At 35.8% G+C, this 24,384-nt stretch overlaps 1 protein-coding gene across 8 annotated transcripts in view; it reads right to left on the bottom strand.

Annotated features, from left to right (window-relative positions):
* Positions 1-24,384, bottom strand: part of NAV3 (neuron navigator 3) — a 623,567-nt gene that overhangs the window by 191,417 nt on the left and 407,766 nt on the right. For all 8 annotated transcript variants that reach the window (XM_032285065.1, XM_032285057.1, XM_032285074.1 and 5 more), the window contains one exon: positions 13,394-14,420. In XM_032285065.1, coding sequence (XP_032140956.1) covers positions 13,394-14,420 — 1,027 coding nt within the window. The remainder of the gene's footprint in view (positions 1-13,393; positions 14,421-24,384) is intronic.

Here is a 24,384-nt window from a genome sequence, read left to right as displayed (position 1 = left end):
TATGTAGTGAAATTGTGGACCCCAGGGAACGCTGACTGGCTGCCTGCCAAGAACTGTCACAGAGGCACAGCACCTTGTTGAACTGGCTGGGAGCCAGGGTTAACCTCTAGTCACAGAAGAATCTGTGACTTTGTATTCACAGATTCATCTTTCAGAAGCTGAGTCACATTAAGCATTTCACCGAAATATTTGTTTAAAGCCCAGTACTAATTGGTTCCTGTGAGAACAAGACCAACAGCTGTCACAGAAGCCAGAATGTTTGTGGCCATGTTACTTGAACAAAAACAAGCAATGGAGAAGGATCCCCTATTTAATAAATGGTGTTGGGAAAACTGGCTAGCCATATGCAGAAAACTGAAACTGGGCCGGGCGTGGTGGCTCAAGCCTGTAATCCCAGCACTTTGGGAGGCCGAGGCGGGTGGATCACGAGGTCAAGAGATCGAGACCATCCTGGTCAACATGGTGAAACCCCATCTCTACTAAAAATACAAAAAATTAGCTGGGCATGGTGGCACGTGCCTGTAATCCCAGCTACTCAGGAGGCTGAGGCAGGAGAATTGCCTGAACCCAGGAGGTGGAGGTTGCGGTGAGCCGAGATCACGCCATTGCACTCCAGCCTGGGTAACAAGAGCAAAACTCCGTCTCAAAAAAAAAAAAAAAAAAAAAAAAAGAAAAAGAAAACCGAAACTGGATCCCTTCCTTACACCTTGTGCAAAAGTTAACTCAAGATGGATTAAGGACTTATATATAAGACCTAAAACCACAAAAAAACCTTAGAAGAAAACCTAGGCAATACCATTCAGAACATAGGCATAGATAAGGACTTCATGACTAAAACCCCAAAAGCAATGGCAACAAAAGCCAAAATTGACAAATGGGGCCTAAGTAAACTAAAGACCTTCTGCACAGCACAAGAAACTATTATCAGAGTGAACAGGCAACCTACAGAATGGGAGAAAATCTTTGCAATCTTTTCATCGACAAAGGGCTAATACCCAGAATCTACATAGAACTTAAACAAATTTATAAGAAAAATCAAACAACCCCATCAATAAGTGAGCAAAGGATTTGAATAGACACTTCTCAAAAAGAAGACATTTATGCGGCCAAAAACATACAAAAAAAGGCTCATCACCACTGGTCATTAGAGAAATACAAATCAAAACCACAGGGAAATACTACCTTATGCCAGTTAGAATGGCAATCATTAAAAAGTCAGGAAACAACAGATGCTGGAGAGGACATGGAAAAATAGAAACACTTTTACACTGCTGTGGGAGTATAAATTAGTTCAACCATTGTGGAAGACAGTGTGGCGATTCCTCAAGGATCTAGAACCAGAAATACCATTTGACCCAGCAATTCTATTACTGGGTATATACCCAAAGAATTATAAATCATTCTACTATAAAGACATATGAACATGTATGTGTATTGCAGCACTGTTCACAGTAGGAAAGACATGGAACCAACCCAAATGCTCATCAATGATAGACTGGATAAAGAAGATGTGGTACATATATACCATGGAATAGTATGTAGCCATAAAAAAGAATGGCATGGCAGGGACATAGATGAAGCTGGTAACTATCATTCTCAGCAAAATGACACAAGAATAGAAAACCAAACACCGCATGTTCTCACTTGTATGTGGGAGTTGAACAATGAGAACCCATGGATGCAGGGAAGGGAACATCACACACTGGGCCTTGTCGAGGGGCAGAGGGCTAGGGGAGGGGTAGCATTAGGAGAAATGCCTAATGTAGATCATGGGTTGATGGGTGCAGCAAACCACCATGGTATGTATATACCTATGTAACAAACTTGCACGTTCTGCACATGTATCTTATAACTTTAAGTATAATAATAATAAAAACAAATAAAAACATTCTATCTCCCTCTAAGAAAATCTGGAGTAAAAGAAAATTCGGAATGAATTTTAGCAGTATAGTTTTTGCTTTACTAAAAGCAAACAGCTCTTAAAAAAATTTCCTCAGGAGCTGACTTGTGGCTGTCTTCCTCAGTATGTAAGACTTTATACTTAATTCCATTGGTTAAGTTCCCACTCCCCTGTCTAAGACATGCTTTTAAAAAAAACATGTATTCCTACTTGTGACAGCTCAGTCATGTCTTGGAAGCCTTTTAAAAATCTTTATTAATGTGGCAGTGCATATTTTTGGCTGATTCACTCTTTTTTGTCTTTTAGTTTAAGTCACAGGAGACTCTTATTTAATTTCTCTGGTGTATTTTCCATCAACTTCACTATATTAGTGATCTACATTGGCATTAATATGGAAAAAGATTGATCAATGAGAGGAACATGGTGAAGGTAAAATTTGCATCATTATAAAAAGGACTTAGATGTCATCCTTGGTTTATAGTCACATGTAAATATGACCAGAAATATCCACTAATGTTACAAGCCATTCATTTCTCTAGTATTTTCACTTCATAATTAGTTACATCAAAATTAGATTTTAATTCCAGTTTTTAGAGGAGCAATCAATGCCAACTGGTAAAGATGTAGCTTTCATAGAAATGATCAAAGAAATTCAGTTAAATATCTGAAGACTCACAACATACCCTCTATTTTTATGCATACTTTGTACCAGTAAAATAAAAACATTTGAGTTGATTCATGAAACAATTTATAAAGACTTCAGAATCAAGAGTGTTCTCTAATCAGAAAGTACATTTTGACAGATATAGTGAATATTGCGGTGGCATCATTCACTGTTTCCGCATAAACTGATAATGCATTCGCTTCATATTAATTGGAAAAAGAAAAAATAGGTATCATAATATTCCCTCAAAATCTTCAGCAACATTCTCCTATGTAGACAATCTTACTCTGCATTTACAAATGGTCATCATGTTATGAGTACCCACTGAAACTACATGATATAACATTGTAAAAACACTTTACCCTAGAGTTAATTTATTTACTTTTTGAGATAGGGTCTCATTCTGTCGCCCTGACTGGTGTGCAAAGAGGTCAAATAACTTGTCCTAGGTAACAATCTGATAGAAGCTTAACCAGTACTTGAACCTGGCTGCATGTGAATGTTGATCTATTAACTACTACACTACAGTTTAACTCCACCAAAATGCCTCTGACCTAAGTATTTCATTGCATTTGAAATTCCCTTAACTAACAGACAGCTTAGTCATTCCGTCTTTGAATGTGATATACCTACTGGTCTAACCTAATTGTTGTTCTTTATGTACTGATCACTAAAAGGAACTCAGTAATAAAACCTAGACCCTACCAAACCTTTAATTTTTAATGTCATAAATATGAGTGTTTGCATATTGATTTATAGTCAAGAAATATTTCTCCCATGTATTCATCTTGATATAGATAGGGTCACAAATGTAGACACAAGTAGAAATAATTTGAGTCAGAAACATTAACTAATGGTATTGTAATTCCTGTTCATAAACTCAACAAAAAGGAAAGAAAAGCACATATCTTTCAAAAACCAGTAATGTGCGTGCTTTCCTATTTCCTTCATTCTGAAGAGGCAGACAGGTGACAGCCAGGGCCAAGGCTGGGAAAATGTTGGGGTGAACAGAAGTCTAATGTGGATGGAAGATTTGTTCAATTCGAGGGAGTTGACCAAATAAGAAAACATATTGAGAATAATGCGAGCCAGGTTTCTCGTGGGTGACAAAAGGAGGCACAAGTATGGAAAGAAAAATAAACTCTTTGATGTTGATATAGAATTGGAGGCATTATGAATGTGTGTATATGTGAATAATTATGTTGAGTTATAATAAATTATAAACATAATATTAAAATAAATAATGATTAAATATGTATGTATGTATGTGTGTATATACACACATATATTTCTTGGTTTGGACCACTAAGGAAACCTAGGAGCAATGAGATCTTGGTTTCTAATATCACTCTCTATAAAAAAAATATGAGTTTTTAAATAAAAGAATAGGATTTAAAGCCAAGTTAGGGAATGTACAAGATGAGACTAAAACACCTTGAGCCATAAAGAAAGAAAATTCTCAATGACTAATAGGGCATATTGAAAGGAGACATGGCAAGCTTGAAGCTGCTCCCGGTGACCAAATCTTGAAAAATTAAGCACCAAAGTAAGTTGTAATAGCAATGAATTATAACAAATACAGTAGAAATCTATTCGTGCATACAATTTCAATAGATCATGGGGAGAAAATATATCTCTTTTTTTCTTTTTCTTTTTATTTTACTTTAAGTTCTGGGGTACATGTGCAGATCTTGCAGGATTGTTACATAGGTATACACATGCCATGGTGGTTTGCTGCCTCCATTCCTCTGTCACCTACACTAGGTATTTCTCCTAATGTTATCCCTCCCCAATATCCCCACCCACATAAAGTAGAATGCCATAGAGCAAATGCAGGAGACAGGATGGAATTAGAAAACCTGTGGCCGTCTACAACAGCACATTATTAATTCAGGCAAGAAAGCTCAATGTATGCTAAAACTTATGTGTGAAAGTAGATAAAAAGTTGAAATTTTACACACAGTCTCAAAATATCTTCCCACAAAAATACATTTACATACAACCAGAGACAAATTCACTTTAGAATATTAAACCATGGCAGATATTATCTTAAGCAATCAAATTCAACACCACCAAAATGGAAGATACTGATATTCATATCATGAAACACCCAATGAAATGTAACGGGAAAAACACAACATCATTTCGATGACACTCCAGACAAAAAATACATATAATATGTATCTAATATGAGAAATTATAAGACAGACCCAAATTAGAAACATTATATAAAATTCCTAGCTATTACACCTGTAATCCCAGCACTTTGAGAGGCTAAGGTGGGCAGATCATGAGGTCAGGAGTTTGAGACCAGCCTGGCCAATATGGTGAAACCCCATCCCTTCTAAAAATACAAAAAATAGCTGGCATGGTGGTGTGACCCTATAGTTCTAGCTACTCAGGAGGCTGAGGCAGAAGAATCACTTGAACCTGGGAGGCGGAGGTTGCAGGGAGCTGAGATCATGTCACTGCACTCCAGCCTAGGTGACAGAGCGAGACTCCCTCTCAAAAACAAACAAAAAATGCCTAGCCATCAACGTATCAATATCATGCCTAGCCATCAACATATGGCTAAACAATTGTTCAGGGAAAAGCTAAACAATTGTTCCAGATTGAAGGATATTATGAAGACGTGTCAACTGGATGCAACATTTATCCTGAATTACTAAAAGTGATCATCTTTGATGAAACTTGGTAAAACTGGAGTAAGTTCTCTGAGTGCTCTCAGAGTATTGTACATGAGAGTTTTTTGCACAATTCTTGCGAATTATCTGTAAGATTAAAACTGTTTCCAAAAACATAAAACATCAAGAAAAGAAACAACAATGGCTTGGTTAAGCAATCTTGCCAGGAACCTTGTAATCAAGCACAGAAAAAGTAGTTTGTAAACCTCTCTGCTGGGAAAATGCCAACTCATGGTAGTGTTCTACACAAAAGTACCTCTTCTAGCAGTATGTCCATATTCCATCTTAAAAATACTGCAGTATGAGGAAACGTAAACCACTACCTGACGTGCAGATACGTAAGACATCAAACCTAACAAAAGACAAACTTGCAAGCCAAGCATTCAATAAGCTTTAGTTTTAACTATTAGCCAATTATGCCCAGTTCACATAAAACCACTACTGTAGTATATTACGTAGAAGTAGCTTCAGGGCTTACAAAAGCATTACCTGAATGATGGTAAAGCCTCCACATTTCAATCTTTGTAAACTCACAGTTCCTCTTCCTCCTCATTGTACTGGCTCAACAAATAAGCCAAACTTAAAAGCTTGTGAGTAAGCATTTTCAAAACGAATGTTTTGCATTCTTTGCCTTTTGGAAAATAGTATATTAAAATGTCAATTTCTCTATCACGTCCTAGGCAAATCTGTAGTCTCATGAAAATATTTTATAATAAAAATATCTTCTGAGAATCCATGATGTGGTCATGTAAAATACAGTATATTATATCAAAAGAAGGAAAAAACCCTAAATTGAGATTTTCTTGACCTAATTTTAGTCAAGTGTGTATAGAGGGTCTCTGCTTATGTTTATTTAATGGGCTTAAGAAGCATGATATTTTTCTCCTTATGAATTGTGCCTCGCCTTATCTAAGGGATAGGTATTTTTTCTTTTTTGAGAACTGCTCAAACCCCTGTTTCTGCTCTCTTTGCCTCTACATGTTTGCTTTATGTCCAATGCATTGTTTTCTTGGCATTTACTACAAATGGTCAGAAAAGAAACAATGTAGGCTTCAAAACAGAATGTTATAAATGTGGGTAACCATTATTTTAAAACTTTGTTGGAGGCTTCTAAAGAGACAGGTTTAGGAAAAACACACAGGTCTCTCTTTTCTCCATAATTATCCAATCACTGTACTATTTTATTTCACATGTCCTTGGAAGCATGTAGAATATAGCTGTGATGTAATGCATGCAAAAGCAATGGAAGAAAAATGACATGTGGGAAAAAGGGGAGGTATTTTTTGAAAGTCAGAGGATGTATGATAGTGTTTTTTGAAGCCCAGGCAAGAAAAACAGGTTCAAATAATACAGCTCAGAGTGGACAGCAAGAAAGAAGAGGAACAATAAAAAGAAGTTTTAAAAAAACAGAATGGAAAAACCTTGCTGTTCTCCTTTCTCTTCTTTATTTCCAATAACTGGAGCCTCCTTTGAGACTTAACGAACCTACCTAAATTCAGTAAATTGCTCTGTCATTTATATATTTAACCTTGTTCATTCTACTCTGACCTCTCCCACAAACAATCCATTTTACATACTGAAGAAAGAGTAAATTTCTGATGATGCTTTCTACACACGTTTATTGCATGCATGCACATATGTATACACACACAAATATACATACATAAAGTCCAGTTTCTGACATTCAATAATTTCAACTACAACCAGGCTCCAATCAGTCTTCAGTGTCTGAAGAAACTGATCCATTTGCTGACCACCCTGCATATCTTGTATTGACCTTGTTTATGTGGTTCCTTCAGCCTTATGTTTCCCTCCCTATCCCCCTCATCTCTGCATTACCAAATCCTACTTATCTTTCTGGACTCAGTTCAGGTGCCACTTTTCCTGATTCCAACTGCTAAAAGTAATTTTCCACATTTTTGAAACCTCAGAATAACAAATCTAGTTCACTCCTGAGGAGCTTTACACTTCCAGCTGCATTTTATAGTTCCCTTTGAGCCTGCCTCTTGTTTATTACATTGTGGATGATAAAAAGAAAATGACATAAGATGTATGATTTTTTTCACTCAATCCTTGATGCCTCATGCATAAGAGATATTTAGTAGGTAGTTGTTGGAAGAAGATAAAAAATAAGTGAATGCATATGCTGCAGAGACGATACTGTTCAATTCTTTAACTATTTTAAAGCTGTTTATATTTCAGTTAAACCCTCCCATTTATAGGAAGTGAGAGACTTCAGAATATCTTTTTGTGCCAGTGTACATTTTTGGCAGGGTTTAAAATTCTTCTATAGAAAGTGATTCTAACACACAGTGACAGTGTTTCATGCAACAATTTGTATTTGATATCTACTATGGGTAGACTCAGTCCTGGGCAATTCTGCTACTAAATAAGAAAGACAGGACTCAATTTTGATGAGCTTATATTACAGTAGGAGGTGGCTGAAATCACACTAGCCAATGAGTAAACCAAAAAAGAACAGATGATAATAAACTGTATAAAGAAAATACAAGAGGATGATGAAATAGAATTCTGACAAGGGTCATAATACATATCCCCCTGGATTAGATGGTTAGAGATGGTTGGGGATCAGCAGAGTTCTAATAACAAGACAGGCCTGCAGTGATCTGGAAGACAGTTGTTACAGGCATAAATAAACACATATGTCAAAGATATGTTCTAAAGCAAGATAGGTTGGTTTTTTGAGAAAGAGGACGAAGGCTGAGATACAATGTACTGGGAGAAATGGGGACTGCATATAGCTGTGGGGATCAATCATGAACAGGGTACTAGATTACTTAGAACCTCAAAGGTCACGATGCAATGTTTGAGTTTTATTTTTTAAATGTAATTGAAATCTAATAGATGGCTTCATTAATTACAATAAGATATATGATTTATGCTTTTAGAAGGCCAGAGTGCCAGCTGTGTGAAGGCTGTTACTGTAAGGAGCCCAGGGTGGAAGCTGGGAGACGCATTGGAAACTAGGTAAGAACTGGTGGTAATGCTTGGACCAGGAGACAAGTGCTGGAAATGGAAAGAAAACCTGATTGAGGGTATGTTTTAGAAGAAGGGTTAGGAGGACTAGCTGGATATGTGATGTTTGGAGAAGGGGTCACTGAAAGAGAAAAACAAAATCCAAATTATTTCTTTTTTTCCTCCTTCTTTAGTCTCTGATATGGCTTGGCTCTGTGTCCCCACACAAATCTCATCTCAAATTGTAATCTGATTTTAATCCCCACGTGTAGAGGGAGGGACCTGGTGGGAGGTGATTGGATCATGGGGGCAGTTTCCTCCATGCTGTTTTCCTGATAGTGAGTGAATTCTCATGAGATCTGATGCTTTCTAAGTGTGTGGCAGTTTCCCCCATCCTCTCCTTCTCGCCTGCTGCCATGTAAGACTTATCTTGCTTCCCCTTTGCCTTCCACCTTGATTGTTAGTTTCCGGAGGCCTCCTCAGCCATGCAGAACTGTGAGTCAATTAAACCTCTTTTCTTTATAAATTATCCAGTCTTGGTATTTCTTTACAGCAGTGTGAAAACAATCTAATACAGTCTCTCATACATATAATTACAAATCCTAACCTGTAGTGCCTATAGTAGTTCCAGTATTTGCATAGCAACTCACAATTTACCTATTATTTTTCCCATCATGCCCAGATTATAAAATTGTAGAATATCAAATTTGGATGATAGCACAACATTCTTCCTTCCATGTGACAAAATTTATGTCTCACCCATATCTTGGCTTCTTTGTGATGCATTAGTTAACTTCATTTTGTCAGATATGTCAACAACGCTCTTTTTTTTACATTAATTCTTCATGTTGCATACACTTCCATAACAGTAATGGTTTTATATTTTTGATGATATTATTCTTATTATCCCTGGTAGATTGTGCTCCAGAGGGCAGAGATTATTATTTTTTAATCTTTGTATCTTCTGTTACACAGTATTTGTAGAATAGTGATGAGTACATAAATCTAAAAGTATGCGTAATTTCTCTTTGCCTAAACTATAATAACTGGTCACTTTACCACTTTTTATGTGCTTCTGATGGTCACTTTAACACTATAAAAAGCAGCCTATTCCAATTTCAGATAGCTCTAGTTATTGGGAACTTCTTAAACTGAAATAAAATATTTTTTTAAATTCTCAACTTTTTGTCATAGTTATAGCAATTTGTTAAAGAAATAAGAATAACACAAATTCAAAACTACTTTATCATTCTGTAGAGATAATTGAGTTATTGAAACTTTATATAGAGTAATTTGCATTAGATAGGAAGTTAGGCTAATATGAAATCTATTAACTTCCAGAATCTACATTGTATATGTAGAACTCTGTACATTCAGTTTGCAACAAAGACTATTATGAAGCATATATTAGAGTCTCAGCAGGAGAAAGTATTAACCTAGAATTGAGCTGAGAAAAAAAATCACTATCAGCCATCAATCTTCCCATTATATAAAAGTTATTTAATTATCTTTACATATCATATATATATATATATATATACACATTTATATAATTTATACTAGTTAATAGCAAATAACCACTTTCAATTATAAATGAGTTCTGATTGAGAATTTTGCAAGTGTACTATTGGCATTTTCCTAACCAGAAGTTTCCCAGTAACAATACATCTTATTTGTCAGTTCACGTAGATAGAACTGATAAGCAAAGCAAATTTCTACTAGCTTTGTGATCTTAAGAGATTATTACTATTCTGACTTGAAATCTCTACTTGGAAAATGGGGGATAATATTATTTCTTATGAGTTGATGATGAAGTTTAAATGAGGAAATTCACATACATTTTGTGACACAAAGACTTTCACTAAGCAACCATTCAATAAGTGATAATGCCAATATAAAACAGTAAATTCATAATATTATCTCATCAAATATTTAGCAACTCCAAAAATAATTGTCAGAGATATTATAGGAGGGATTCTTACATGGTGATAGAACAGTGAAAGTCAGAAAGGCATCAAAGGTTACATAATCCAAATGTCATGACTCTATAAACAAGTATCTTTCACTGAAAACTGAAAGGAATGAATGATAACCCACTCTGCCCTTTGAGGATTTACATTATTGTTTGTAAAAACGTTCTGCATTAATTTTAAAACTTTGAATGAATATTACCTTATATATAGACTACAATGTGAAATTTTATGAGACAGTGTTACATTTTTGATTGATTGATTGATTGATTGATTGTAGAAACAGGGTCTTACTATGGTGTACAGGCTGGTCTCAAACTCCTGGCCTCAAGCCATCTTCCCAAGTGCTGGGATTACAGGCATGAGCCACCATGCCAGTCATGGTTTTATTTATTTTTAAATACCTTATGTTGTTGATAATAAAATTAATTACTGACAATATAATTTACTCAAAATCTAGTTATCTGCTAATAATTTTACATAGGATTATTTTCTTTAATCTTTACTGCAACAAATTAAAGTAGGTATCCTTTATCAATCATACTTCATAGGATTAGAAAGTAAAGTTTAGAGAAGGCTGTTATATGGCACATACTGTTCTGCAGATAAATATCAACTCAATCTTCAAAACAGCTTAATGAGGTAGCTTCTACTGTTATTATACCTGCTTTACAGATTAGGAAATGGTGGTTCACAATCTTGAAATATACGACCCAAAGTAACATGACTAATCAGTGGTGGCATTGAGATTCTCACCCACTCAACATGGCTCCAGGGGCCATTGTCTCAACCACCACATGATGCTGTTTCTGAATAATGGTAGAGTAAAACATATTCTATCACTTCTTTTCTTTCTTTCTTTTTTTTTTTTTTTTTTTTTTTTTGAGACAGAGTTTTGCTTTTGTTGCCCAGGCTGGAGTGCAACAGCGCAATCTTGGCTCACTGCAACCTCTGCCTCTTGGGTTCAAGCAATTCTCCTCCAGCCTCAGCCTCCCTATCATCTCTTTTCTTAGCTATTTACTTTACATATAGACTACAATGTGAAATTTTATGAGACAGTTTTACTTTAAAAAGTGAGGCTACATTGCCTCACTTTTATAATCTTCTTGTTAAAGAGGTCAAACAGAAACTCAAAGAGGGTGGAGAACTCAATCAGAATCATACAGTGGATCTACACTGTAACTTTTAAGCTGTTCTGCTGAGCTGCTTCCTCTTTTTGATACTTAAAAGTTATATTTTCAAATGGAAATCACTAAATTTGTATCCACTGGATATTTTATTGCAAACAATTTTTTTAAAAGCTTGTTGCTACTTATAGAAAGAAGCTTACTAAATTAGCAGCTCTAGATTTACACTTTCCTATGAAATTCACTTGTGATTTTTTATATGATTGATGTTTTTACAGAATATATTTGAAATCCACAAGGGTGCTGAGTATGACATATTTAAAACCTCATGATTTTTTTCTCACATTTTTGAAATGTAGATCATGATTTTGACATCTTAAATTCTGCTTTGTCAGATAGGGACCCTGGAGTCAGAAGGAGCTGCAGACTCCCATCTGATCCAAATACAAATATTTTAAATGAATTAGTACTACTGAAGTCAGAATAGCAACATTCAATTGTAATGTTCCAAAACCTTAAATGTAATAATTATAATAATTTTGTTTTGCTAAATGTATAAAAACCTCAGAAAAAAAGCACTTAGGTTTTTCACTAAAGAAAAAATAAATTAGTATAATCAATTGCTTTATTTAAAAAACATTTATATTTAATAAATCTCATAAATTTTTAAACTATATAGTGTTGAGCCTTTCTTCATTATAGTGGGTCCTACTTCCTATTTCTTTATGTAGTTAAAATGGCAGCCTGCCTGAAGGAGGGACAAAGCAGATATTATTGCTCCTCAGGCCATCTCCTTGTTAACCAGACAGTGAATAAAGTGGGGACACAACAGTGACTGACATATCTCTGACCAATTAAAATGAATCACAGAACAACGGGCAAAGTGCTCTGTCTTTACAGATTGGGTAGTGGGATGCATAATTTTAAATACATTAAAAATGCATTAATTTTTTTTTTTCTTTTTTGAGACAGTCTCACTGTTGCCCAGGCTAGAGTGCAATGGAACAACCTCGGCTCTCTGCCTCTCGAGTTCGAGTGATTCTCCTGCCTCAGCCTCCAAAGTAGCTGAGATTACCGGTGTCCATCACCACACCTGGCTAATTGTTTTATTTTTAGTAGAGATGGCTTTCACCATGTTGGCCATGCTGTTCTCGAACTCCTGACCTTGTTATCCACCTGCCTCAACCTCCTAAAGTGCTGGCATTACAGGCATGAGCCACCATGTCCCACCTTAAAATTTTCATATTGTGTATTTCAACACCTACAAAATAAAATTGCAAAGTAAAATAAATAATAAACACAATGTAAAAAATAAACACAAGTAAAATACAAATATTCAAATTATATAATTAATCCCTGTACCTAGAAACCTATGTTTTGCTGTGGGAAATTAATATAAAATTTACCTTGAGAAAGTAACACCTTATAAATAACATTTGAAGAACATAAGAAATACGTCAGAATATACAGTAAACATGTTACATGCATGACCTCTGTTAATAATCTCAGCTCTACAAAGTAGTGCATGGTTCCTACTTGACAGTTGAAGAAAATGAGATCAAAGAATGTTAAGTAACTTGTCTAATGTCTTACAGCTGAAAAGTGGCAGAACTAAGAATGAAATCCATAGCTTTATCATTTCAGAGGCTGCTTCTTTAACCATTACAGTATACTTTATGATGACTACAAAAATACCTGTAAATTCTGTAAAAGTGAGAATTATTTTAAAAGACTGCTACTAGTAACAGAAGCAGTAGAATAGTAGCAACAATATGAATTAATACAAGAGAAAGTCGTGGCATTTGGTTTCTTCCTGGCTTTTGAAAACAAGTAGTTTAATTTTGGAAGTTCTCAATTTCTGAGAGAATAAGAGAGACAGAATAAGACTAGATACTATTGGAAGTTTTTTCCAGACTAAGATGCCACATTAAATTCTGGGCCTTATCTTTAGCATGAAATATTGTTCCAAAATGACAACATAAAGCGCCACTTCACCAGCCTTCCTTATTACACTCTGAGTACGTAGGCCTGTAAATATATTTATAACTGTGGATCAGCAGAGGCCACCTTACCTGTAAATGAATGGTGCCACTGTCGCAGTATTCGGGTGGCTGTGTTGCTGCTGCTGAGGGAGTTGGACAGCACCATTTCCTGTGCTCTGCCCACTGCTTTGTGCCGCTGTCACAGAACAGGAGCCAGAAGCAGACGCTTGGCCAGCTTCCCTTCCTTCCAAAGGAGCAGGGCAGCTAGATGCACTTGCTTTCTCCATGGTTATAGGCTTAGGTAAAGACTGGGAAGGGCTCCCCTTGGTAGTCCTGAATTTCTCAGACTCTTTGCTTGCTGTGCTGCCAGGTGAAATGGTTTGCTTTGCTGTTGGCACTTTAGAACCTGGCTTTGGAATCCCACTGGAAGATGGAATTAAGCTTTCCTTTTTGGCTGCCGTCGTCTTGCTGCCCTTGGGGATCAAGCTTGCAATTTTGGAGGTCTTTTTTGGAGCCATCTCAGTCACCTGATCTTTCTCTTCCTTGACTGTTTTTTCAGTGCAAACTTTATTTTTGTCCCTGTTCTTTTCTTCTTTTTCCTTTGGCTGTAGCAAAGACTTTTTATTGCTGAGATTTTTGCTTCCAGCTTTTGGAGGGGCTAACTTAGGTGACACTTTGGGACTGCTATTTGTTGAGCCGCCACTATTCAGGCCACTGTTAAAACCTTCCATTTCACCAGATTCAGAAAAGGCATCGTCATCCTTCCCACCATCACCAGGTCCTGAACTGGGAGGCTGTGGGGGGCGTAAAGCAGTCCGGGCATTGACTAGCTTGAATTTCTCAAGCATTGATTTCTGTCCTGAGGGAGCAGTTTTGACCCCTTCTGAGACAGGTGGCTTCAGTCTGTCTGAAGATGGTGTGGGTGAGGTGGCTGGACTTGACTGCTTCACAGTCAGCATGGTGGAGGTGGCGCTGTGTTTGACATTCATGGACTTGCTGCGCCAGGGCTTGCTGGCACTTGGAGAAGGGATGGCAGAGGCAGGGGGCTGCCCAGCAGTACCCAGAGGCTGCATATTACCATTTACACCTGAAGACGATTGAGGTCCTTTGGAGGAATCTGGACATTGTTTAGAGGAAAAAAAAAAAAAAGGTGATTAATCATCATTTATATTGCAATTGAGAATTTCCAAACTATTGATGCATAGAATTCTCTCTTCTCTGAACTGAAAAGAGACATGTGGCATCTATCACTTCTCTGAGGTGAATTTTTTTACCATATTTTTAAAAAACCCAAAGGATTATAAATCGTTCTATTATAAAGACACATGCACACATATGTTTGTTGTGGCGCTGTTTACAATAGCAAAGACCTGGAACCAACCCAAATGCCCATCAATGATAGAATGGGCAAAGAAAATGTGGCACATATATACCACGGAACACTATGCAGCCATAAAAAATGATGAGTTCACATCCTTTGTAGAGACATGGATGAATTTAGAAACCATCATTCTCAGCAAACTGACACAGAACAGAAAACCAAACACTGCAGGTTTTCACTTATAGGCAGGTGATGAACAATGAGAACACTTGGGCACAAGGTAGGGAACAACACTCACAGGGCTAGGTGGGGGAGGTGGAGGGGAGTGGAGGGGAGGGACAGTGGGGGATAGGGTGGATGGGGAGGGATAACACTGGGAGAAATGCCTGATGTAGGTGATGGGAAGTGGGGATGGAGACAGCAAACCACCATGGCATGTGTGCACCTATGCAACAATCCTGCAGGATGCAGGATGTGCACATGTACCCCAGAACCCAAAGTACAAAAAAAAAATGCAGAGTGTTTGAGAGGTATTGATTCTGGGGGTGGGGGTGGGGAATGAGCTTTATTTTCCCCTCTGAAATTACTTGTCCCCAAATAAATTTGCTAGTCACAGATATCTAAAGATGAATAAAACATTATCCCTCTTCTAAGCAATTCTTTATGATCTTTTTCAACCACCATTGTAGCCCATACCAGTAAATGGATATTCCACCTTGCCCTATAAAAATATGTTGTACAATGAATATTGAAAAGTGCCTTAAGCTACTGTATATTTAGCTAATTATTTAGGTAATTCTTTTCTGATTAAATATGCTTATATATAATAATTTAGGTTTTTATTAATTTAATTTTAATTTGGATATTATTGAAATTTATGCTTCTATAGATCAGGTAATCTACTGAGCAATCTATATCTATTTATCTTTATAATAATCCTACAAGGTTCTTACTAATATTATTATCCCCATTTGACAGATAAATCAACTGAGGCAAAGAGAGAATAACCTGTTCATTGTCAGACAGCATGGATTTGAACTGATTTCAGAGACTCTGCTCTTAACCAGCACACCTATAGCTTCCCATAATGATCAGAATAAACTAAGTTCTAGCAGAAAATCAAGCTACTTTTTAGGAGTTATAGGAAAATAAACCTATTTGTCATGTAAGTATTTTACAAGGCACTAGTGTTTGCTTACGTTCCACTTGGAAGTCACATTATGATGCGAATCTTTATATGGCTGCTCTAGTACTAATTAATGCTTGATTACAGTCTTATTTTTAAGAACACAAAACTAAATTAAAGGACGTATGCTACAGCATAGTATAGAATAAAAAAGAACTGAGCTTAGAATTAAAAGACCTCCATCCAAATGTGTACCAAATTTGGTAACAGTGTAATTCTGGTCAAGTCATATTTATCTTAAGTTTAATCAACCATAAGTGCCTCCCTCTTTCATTCTCAGTTTTTGAGGATGAGGGGATGATTGAAATAGATATTTAAGTTATATTGTTAAGATATAGATATTGAAAAAACATGCAAATCTGTTTTTGATGGAATGTTTAATGAAAAGTTATATAAAGATATCATTTTAATAATATCCAGGAATTGGAGCTCATTCCATTTTATTAAACACCTATAAATATTAAACTACAATGCTTTTATTTTTAAATGTCTTCTTCAAAAAAGAGAGATCACATGATAAATCATATGTAATCAATTGGTACAGAATACTAGTCTTAACTCATTTTTCAAAAAAAGAAATTTACATACAACAGAAGGAAATAACAAAGAAGTTAGAGGTGGAAAAGAGGTCAAATGGTTACATGAATTTTTGTGTGCTAGACAGGTTTTATTTTCTGAAAAAAACTAAGTGTGCCTAAAATAACACAGTTGATATTTGAAACTGATTTTAACAATGAAATATTCCACACAAATACATTTATATTACATTTTCTTAAACAAATTAGTAGACTAACAATGACTGCTAATTCTTACTATCTCTCTGCAATTCCTCAATCAATTAGCAAAGACTAATAGTAATAATATAATATTTTTAAGACCCTACCTATATATTCTGTATTTCAATCTTGCCATTCACTGAAACATTGAAATGCTTATATTGTATAAATTCTAAGCATATAATAAGAAATTGATCTTTTAAAAATATTCATGTGAAGTCTATTTGTGCTGTTTGGAATATTTATGAAAATTCATTAGATTCATACACAAACACCAAGGTGTTCTAAAAAACTATGGATATATTGACTGATCCAAGACCAATCCAACAAGCTTGAAAGCTTTCAATTACTCAAATACATTCACTTTCTGTGACTGTGTTCCAATATTTTGCTTACTATCTATGTTATGACTACAAGTAATTTCAAGATTATTTCACCAACAGGTCCCTTTCAGAGACTAATAACATTTCCTCATAATTTAAATGATTCTTGGTAGCAGATAGAGTACACTGACTACCTGTAGGTAGAGCACCTTTTCATCAGTGTCAGCTGTGACCTTACTTCCTCAGAGGGAAAAAATTACTCCCACACCAAAATCTGAACCTCATAACATCAAGCCTAAATTAGGTGGCTCTTCTACTCTCTCCTGTAGCTTACCATTCCCTCTATTATCATCATTATCACTCTACTGTAACTGCCTATTACCTCCACAGTACTGTGAATTCCATGAAAACAAAGACCATCCCTGTATTATTCTCTTTTATATCATGTATATTGCACCTGCTACATGTCAGGCACTGAAATGTTTCACATATATTAACTCAATTAATCCTCCCAACAATAGTATGAAGTTTCTATTACTTCCCCTATTTTATGAATAAAAAAACTGAGGCACAAAAAAGTTAAGTCATTTGGCCAAGGTTATACAATTGAGCACCGAACTTTGCTTGAATTCTAAGTTAATCCTATCAACCAGTATATCATACTATTCTTCAAATGCAGAAGGGTAAGTTCATTGGTTTATCAATTACAACATTCCCTTGAATATAGAAACATAGAAAATAGTAATTGTCCAATTAATGCCTTGAATAGAATTTTATTAGGTGAACTTTGTTTCTCAGTTACCCAGATTCAATTAGAAACTAAGAATTTCTCCTCTGAACAAAATGAATTTTCTCAAATTCAATGAACTGTGTACATACATGTGCACTTCCTACAGTGGAGATACTGTTTGCTGATTTTTGTTGAACATATATGGATACTTTTCTCCTATTTATAGGAAAATTAACATTATTCTAAGCACATCATCAGTTAATATTTACTGGGTGACTATTCTATACAAGACATTCCAGGACACCTTATAATCTTGTAGGAAGGAGAGAAATAGACTCATAAAAGATAAATGACACTGTATATATTAAATGTCAGGTGAGTGTCATGTGGCAAAAAAATGGTAGAGAAGATAAGAGTTGTAAGGGCTCCCAGAGGGCTGCAGAATAAGATCGAAACAGGTGGTATGAGGGAGATTTACAGGCTTTTGAGCCAGGGGAAACATTTACACATTTAAACATTTTATATAGGGAGCTATATAAAAATTTATTCTTTTTCTAACATTTAAAAATTATATATATATATAAAATTATATGTGTGTATACACACACACACACACACACACACACACACACACACACATATATATATATATATATATATATATATATATATATATATGAACACACAGTTGGAGATAAACATAGTCCCCAAATTCAAAGCCTATTCTGCTGGACGTATTGTTAAGCAGAACATGACAACATCTGACTGAAATCATCCTTACTTACATTGATCTTAAAAGTCATTTGTGGCTGGGCATGATGTCTTGCACCTATAATCCCAGCACTTTGAGAGGCCAAGTTGGATTGATCGCTTGAGACCAGCCTGGCCAACATGACAAAACCATATCTCTACTGAAAATACAAAAATTAGCTAGGCATGGTGGTGCACACCTTTACTCCTAGCTATGTGGGAGGCTGAGGCATGAGAATTGCTTAAACCCAGGAAGCAGACGTTGCAGTGAGCTGAGATTTAATTTCTGCCCTCCAACCTGGTGAGAAAGACTCTGCCTCAACAAAAAGTTATTTGTGATGTTTTGTATTCTATAATGAATATATTAATAACTATTACAAATATAATTATGCTAATTGACATTTTATTGAAGGTTCTTTAACTGCATTATTTCACAACAGCCCAGTGAAGTGGGAAGGGCTCATATTCCTAATTCACATTTGTAGAAAACACAGCTTGGTAAGTCTCATTCAGTGATTTCGACATCTAATGAGAAGTAGATGGTGGAGCTAGGCATTCATCCCACATTTTGTCACTCTACAGCCCAAGCTCTATAATTTTCTTAGATTGTCAAACGTTCTAAGTGGTTAACACAGTTGTTCTCAAAACTTTAATATGCACATGCAACACTTGAGGATCCTGTTAAATGCACATCATGATTCAGCAAGTCTGCAGTTGGCCCCAAGGTTTCTGTTTTGCAAACTATCTTCTGGATGATGCTGGTGCTGCTCACACAAAAATCATATTAGAGTAGCAAGGGTTTAACAGACTCACAAATTCTGAAAACTGTTGGCCTTTTTAGTTTTAAAGGGCTGTTTCTTATGACAGTTCCCCCAAATTGCTAAATTAATTTACTGTTTCATAGCTATGCAGGATTAACATTTTTCACTGAACTTTCAGAACTTTGGCCAGCTCAAGTTCACCTGGATATTTAGCAGTTTGCTTCAAATAATCTCTAAAACCAAAACAAACACATCAGGTTTTCCTAATGTCATTTTTTCTCATCTTTTTGGCCACATACTTAGTGTGTATATTCTGTGCATCTGCAACTAAGTTAAGAAGTAAGAGTGTGCCTGGGAGCTTTGGTGGGGTTGAGTGGAGAGGGTAGAAAAGAACCAGTCAGGATGCTTTTTTAAGTGGCTGATGAACAAGAAAAATAAGAGCAGGTGCTCTTTTCTTAGATAAGAGAAACAAGTTGAGGACATTATCTAGACAGACTGCTATAGCAGTTCAGGTACAGAAGAGGAATTTCAACATCACTGCACCCAAAAATGAAACAATAGGGACTCTGAGTTATGACATTCACATCCAACCCACAGTAAGCGTCACAACAGCAGCTGTAAAACCATTCTCAGGCGAGTAAACACCTATAAGACACTTCCCGAAGCTCTGCTCTAAATCTTTCCACAGCCTGTCCCTATATAGAGGCAATGAGGTGCTTCAGATTTCATTAAGAGGGCAAATCATAAGTTGTCATACATCAGGAAGGCACTAGAATAATAAGAGTCTCTCTGGATGCCTCACAGTAAGGATTGCACAACAGCAGCTGAAATGGCAGCACCTGTAGTTTCTACAGAGTAAATGTGGTCACAAATCAAAATCTTTGCCATTTATATATTCAGTAATAAGTAGCCTGGTCTCAATGCCATATTTCTGAATGTTGATAACTGAACTTCTGACTATGAATGAATCTCAGAATGGAGAAAATAACAGATTTCTAATGCACATATTTAAAGGCATTCCAGAAATGGATTTGTACCTTGCATTTTTATGGGCTACCTCTGCTTATAGCCTTACCTGTTATGTACGGTCCCCAAATAACAATTTTCTTCCACTCCCTCTCCTCTGCCTTCTCTTCTTATACCTCATCTACATTTACCATTGGCAATTCCACCGTAACCAAATAATATTATTCCTCTACTGCTTACTTGATTCCAAGTACTTTATAAGTACTTCATACATGGGATCTCATTTAAGCCCATAATAACCTACAATATACTTATGGTATCTCTTGTTAAAAATGAGGAAATGAAATCTTAGAAAGATAAAGATAATTTGTCTCCAATCATACACATAGCAAACCTTTGCTATGTGTATGAATTTAAAACTGAAACTCATTTTTATCTGACTCAAAAATTTGGAAGATTTTCACCCTCTTCTTTCCACAGGCTTACTGCATGCCAGGAAATCTGCTGAAATGGCTCCCTAGCAAGGCACATTTGTCACACAGTCAAGTTAATTGGGTAACTCCTTGTTTTTCTTCTTCGTCGGTGAGCAGAATATAGATGGGGGAACATCACACAAGACACTTTATTCAGGTGCTATATACCATCTTCTTTAGCACCATACTTGCACCCGTTCCTCTGCATTGATGTGACAATAGATATTAGTTCACGCTTGCCAAACATCTAAATTCACAGAACTAATGTCTGGTTATCTTGCCAATAAATAATATTGATGATTTGAGAACAATGCCAACCTAGTTCTAAAATTAACACATTGATGTAAATGTGGCAGCCACAGCAGGCCTATGGAAAGTTTAGATTGGGACATTTCTTTCTGGAACCTCAGTTAGCTGTAGAGTTAGCACCACATTACCAAGAGTGCTATTAGTCTGAGAAAGGACATAGAAATGGTAGTTAATCTGCTTATCTCTTTTTCCTCACTGAATAGTATGTTGCTTTGATAAGCAAATTAGCTTTCAACTCTGAAATATATGAAGTGACAACAAATATGATGACAAAAGCACCATTCGTTTTGTTTTTTGTTTTTTGTTTTTTGAGTCTCAATCCATCACCAGGCACCAGGCTGGAGTGCAGTGGTGCAACCTCGGCTCACAGCAACCTCCGCCTCCTGGTTCAAGCAATTCTCCTGCCTCAGCCTCCCGAGTAGCTGGGACTACAGGCACGCGCCACCACACCCAGCTAATTGTTTTGTATTTTTAGTAGAGACGAGGTTTCACCATGTTGGCCAGGATGGTCTTGATCTCTTGACCTTGTGATCCGCCCGCCTTGGCCTCCCAAAGTGCTGGGATTACAGGTGTGAGCCACCGCACCCGGCCACCATTCGTTTTTAAAGTATTTCCTGCATGGCAGGCATTGTGCTCAGTGATATAGATGGTCCCTGCTGAATATAGGATACTTTAAGCATCACAGATCATGGTGGAAAGAGGAAAATGATTAAGCAATGTGGCTATGCCACTTACTTTGATAAATAATTTAGACTTTAATTTGGCAATAACATACCAAAATACTTAAAAAAATTAAGTCGAAGAAAGTGGCATTCAAATCTAAATATGTCTTGGTATTAAGTGGTTCCTCATGCAACTCACCACACTGCTTTACATAAATAATCGCTTGTGTATGGCCTCAGTCACCAATTTGATAGCAATTCAACAGAAACATGGGATGGTGTTTTATAGGGATTCTGGAAGAGCTGTTCATTCTGTACATGCTTACAGTGTACAATTTGCAATATTAGAGTGCCGCTCTGTGGAGAGTTGTGCAATTTAGAAAAGCTTACTTTCACCCACCAGCCAGTATGTAATTTATGTACAGGCATATATACTTTGTGGAAACCTCAATAGGTGTGCATGTATGCATAAACAAACAACACATATGCCCAAGTATATTTAGTCTTATCACTTGATATATACATGGATATAGACAGATGGATAGATACTACATGTATTTATATATATGCACCTAGATATGGTAACTCATGGAAAGAACCCTAAGATCCCTGAAATTATGATGTTGACAATGTATTTTAGGCTTATATAAATATTAATAAAGCACAATTAAATCACCAGTAAAGCAATATAATAACTAAAGCACATTTGCATTGGCTTGAAAACAGCTTAGTTCTTTGACTTCATTGTAATTTCAGAGTAATTAAAAAAAAGTGTTTAAGAGCCAGACATCCACGTTGTAGCTGAGTAAGCTGCCCAAATTTAATGACTAATATATAATTCTCATTAACTCTGATAGCTGTATAATATTGAATTAAAATGTGGCTAAATCCTTGGCATCTATCTTATTAATACTGTGTGTAAATAAAAGCAAAAGCTCTCACACCAGAAGATATTTGATTAGAATCTAGACAAAGAGAAGGGAGCCCTGTTCAGTGAGTAAACAGGTACAATATAAGAATCACATGTGAGAAATGGCAAAAAAGGTGGTAGGTAGTATCCTGTCTGGTGCTGGGACATGTTTCTTAGCAACGTGTTAAAATACCTCTCCACTAAGGAACTCGGTCAAATGATTGATGTTTATAGATCACAATTTAGAAACTCGATATCAAATAAAGTTATGGATAAATTCCTAATAATATGAAGGTATTTTGCATTTTTAGATTTTTTAATACAAATTTTATGAAACGAGAATGATTTCTTAAGGTAACTTGCTTCAGGCATGCAAATTATATGTTCAAATGAACCATGGCATATTTTCTACAAGATTTGATTTCCAGTTAATAGGTATTTGGTTTTCTTCAGAACATATATCTGTCTAGAATACTCTCATACATTGCTGGGCAAATTGACAAATGCTGGTGTCAGAGTGTACTATTCATCGTCAATTTCTGAATGGCAGATCATCAGGAGAAGAAGGTGAAGGACCCCCAAAAGATATGCTTTACAAATGATGCTGTCTCTGTTTCCCCACTTCTGCTGAGAAATTTGTTTCCACGTGCCACTTCAACAGAATGCTCAGACGGCATTGCATTCCATTGTAACATTTCTATTTCAGCCCTCTCTGCCAGTGATAACCGACTATAATATGCACTGATATTTTAATTCATTTAATGAAATTGTAAAATGAGCACACTATTTTTTCAAATGTCATTATCATTAAAATATTAGATGTATCTTTTGAAGTGCAGTTTGTAATTCTCTACTGATTTCCTTAAGTGTCATATCACTTTAAAAAAGCTAATTTGTTTTACAAATCATACATATGAAAAGCCACTGTGCTTCAACAATTTGTTTTTTTAATATAGAAGTGAAATCGTTTTAATTGTGAATAAAACTATGTATTACAGATTCTATAGATTCCTGAATCAATTTATGTAACTCATGACCTCAGACTTGTTAAAGAATGTGTAAAGTATATTTCCACTTAAAAGCATTTGGGGGACACATCACAGATAATTTGGTTAATCCTGCAAATAAAATATCTTAAATTATTAATTTAAATATTCTGATTTTTAATAACTAAAAAGGAAAAAGCAATTAGAATAAGAATATTCAAGTTAGTACCTTCTGAATTCTATCAACATAATCCCATAACTATTAAAAGTTCTTAAATTTCATCTTGCTTGGTCACACCCCAGTTATATATGCAAACTAGTTTGTGATAGAGATCAACTCATCAGAAGATGGATTTGTATACTTTTATAAAAATTATTTTAGAATTAGAAATCTTCATATCAAAAGACGTACCATTTCAATACAGAATAAATTCTAAACTGTTTTATATGTAATATGTTATCTAGTTTGCTCTTATAATTTAAGATAATATTTTAGAAATATAGCATGATATAAAGAGTAATTTACAAACATTGGTATTGAATGCATTGACATAAAGTTTTAACTTCACATTTAATAGCAATTTTCATATGGCATATAAGACAAATTTTAAATGTCTTTATTATATCATATAAAAACTCTAAGGAAATGCGCTATGAGCAGACTGCATGTTACATGGTATCTGTCTCCACCTTGTGGTGATAATCAATATTGCTATTTTCTAATTTTGCACTAGTTTCTAAGCACAGGTCAGGAAGGTATGCATGAATTGAGTGGCCAGGGAAAAATATTAATGCTTGTCTATCATCGGATTTTTACTTTTAGATGCCAGAAATAAGTTAAAGAAAGTATTTCCGGCCGGGCGCGGTGGCTCAAGCCTGTAATCCCAGTACTTTGGGAGGCCGAGGTGGGTGGATCACGAGGTCAAGA

This window comes from Sapajus apella, unplaced genomic scaffold (genome assembly GCF_009761245.1).
Source record: "Sapajus apella isolate SASKATOON/1434 unplaced genomic scaffold, GSC_monkey_1.0 scaffold2, whole genome shotgun sequence".
Classification (NCBI taxonomy): domain Eukaryota; kingdom Metazoa; phylum Chordata; class Mammalia; order Primates; family Cebidae; genus Sapajus; species Sapajus apella.
This window is presented reverse-complemented; position numbering and strand designations above follow the sequence as displayed.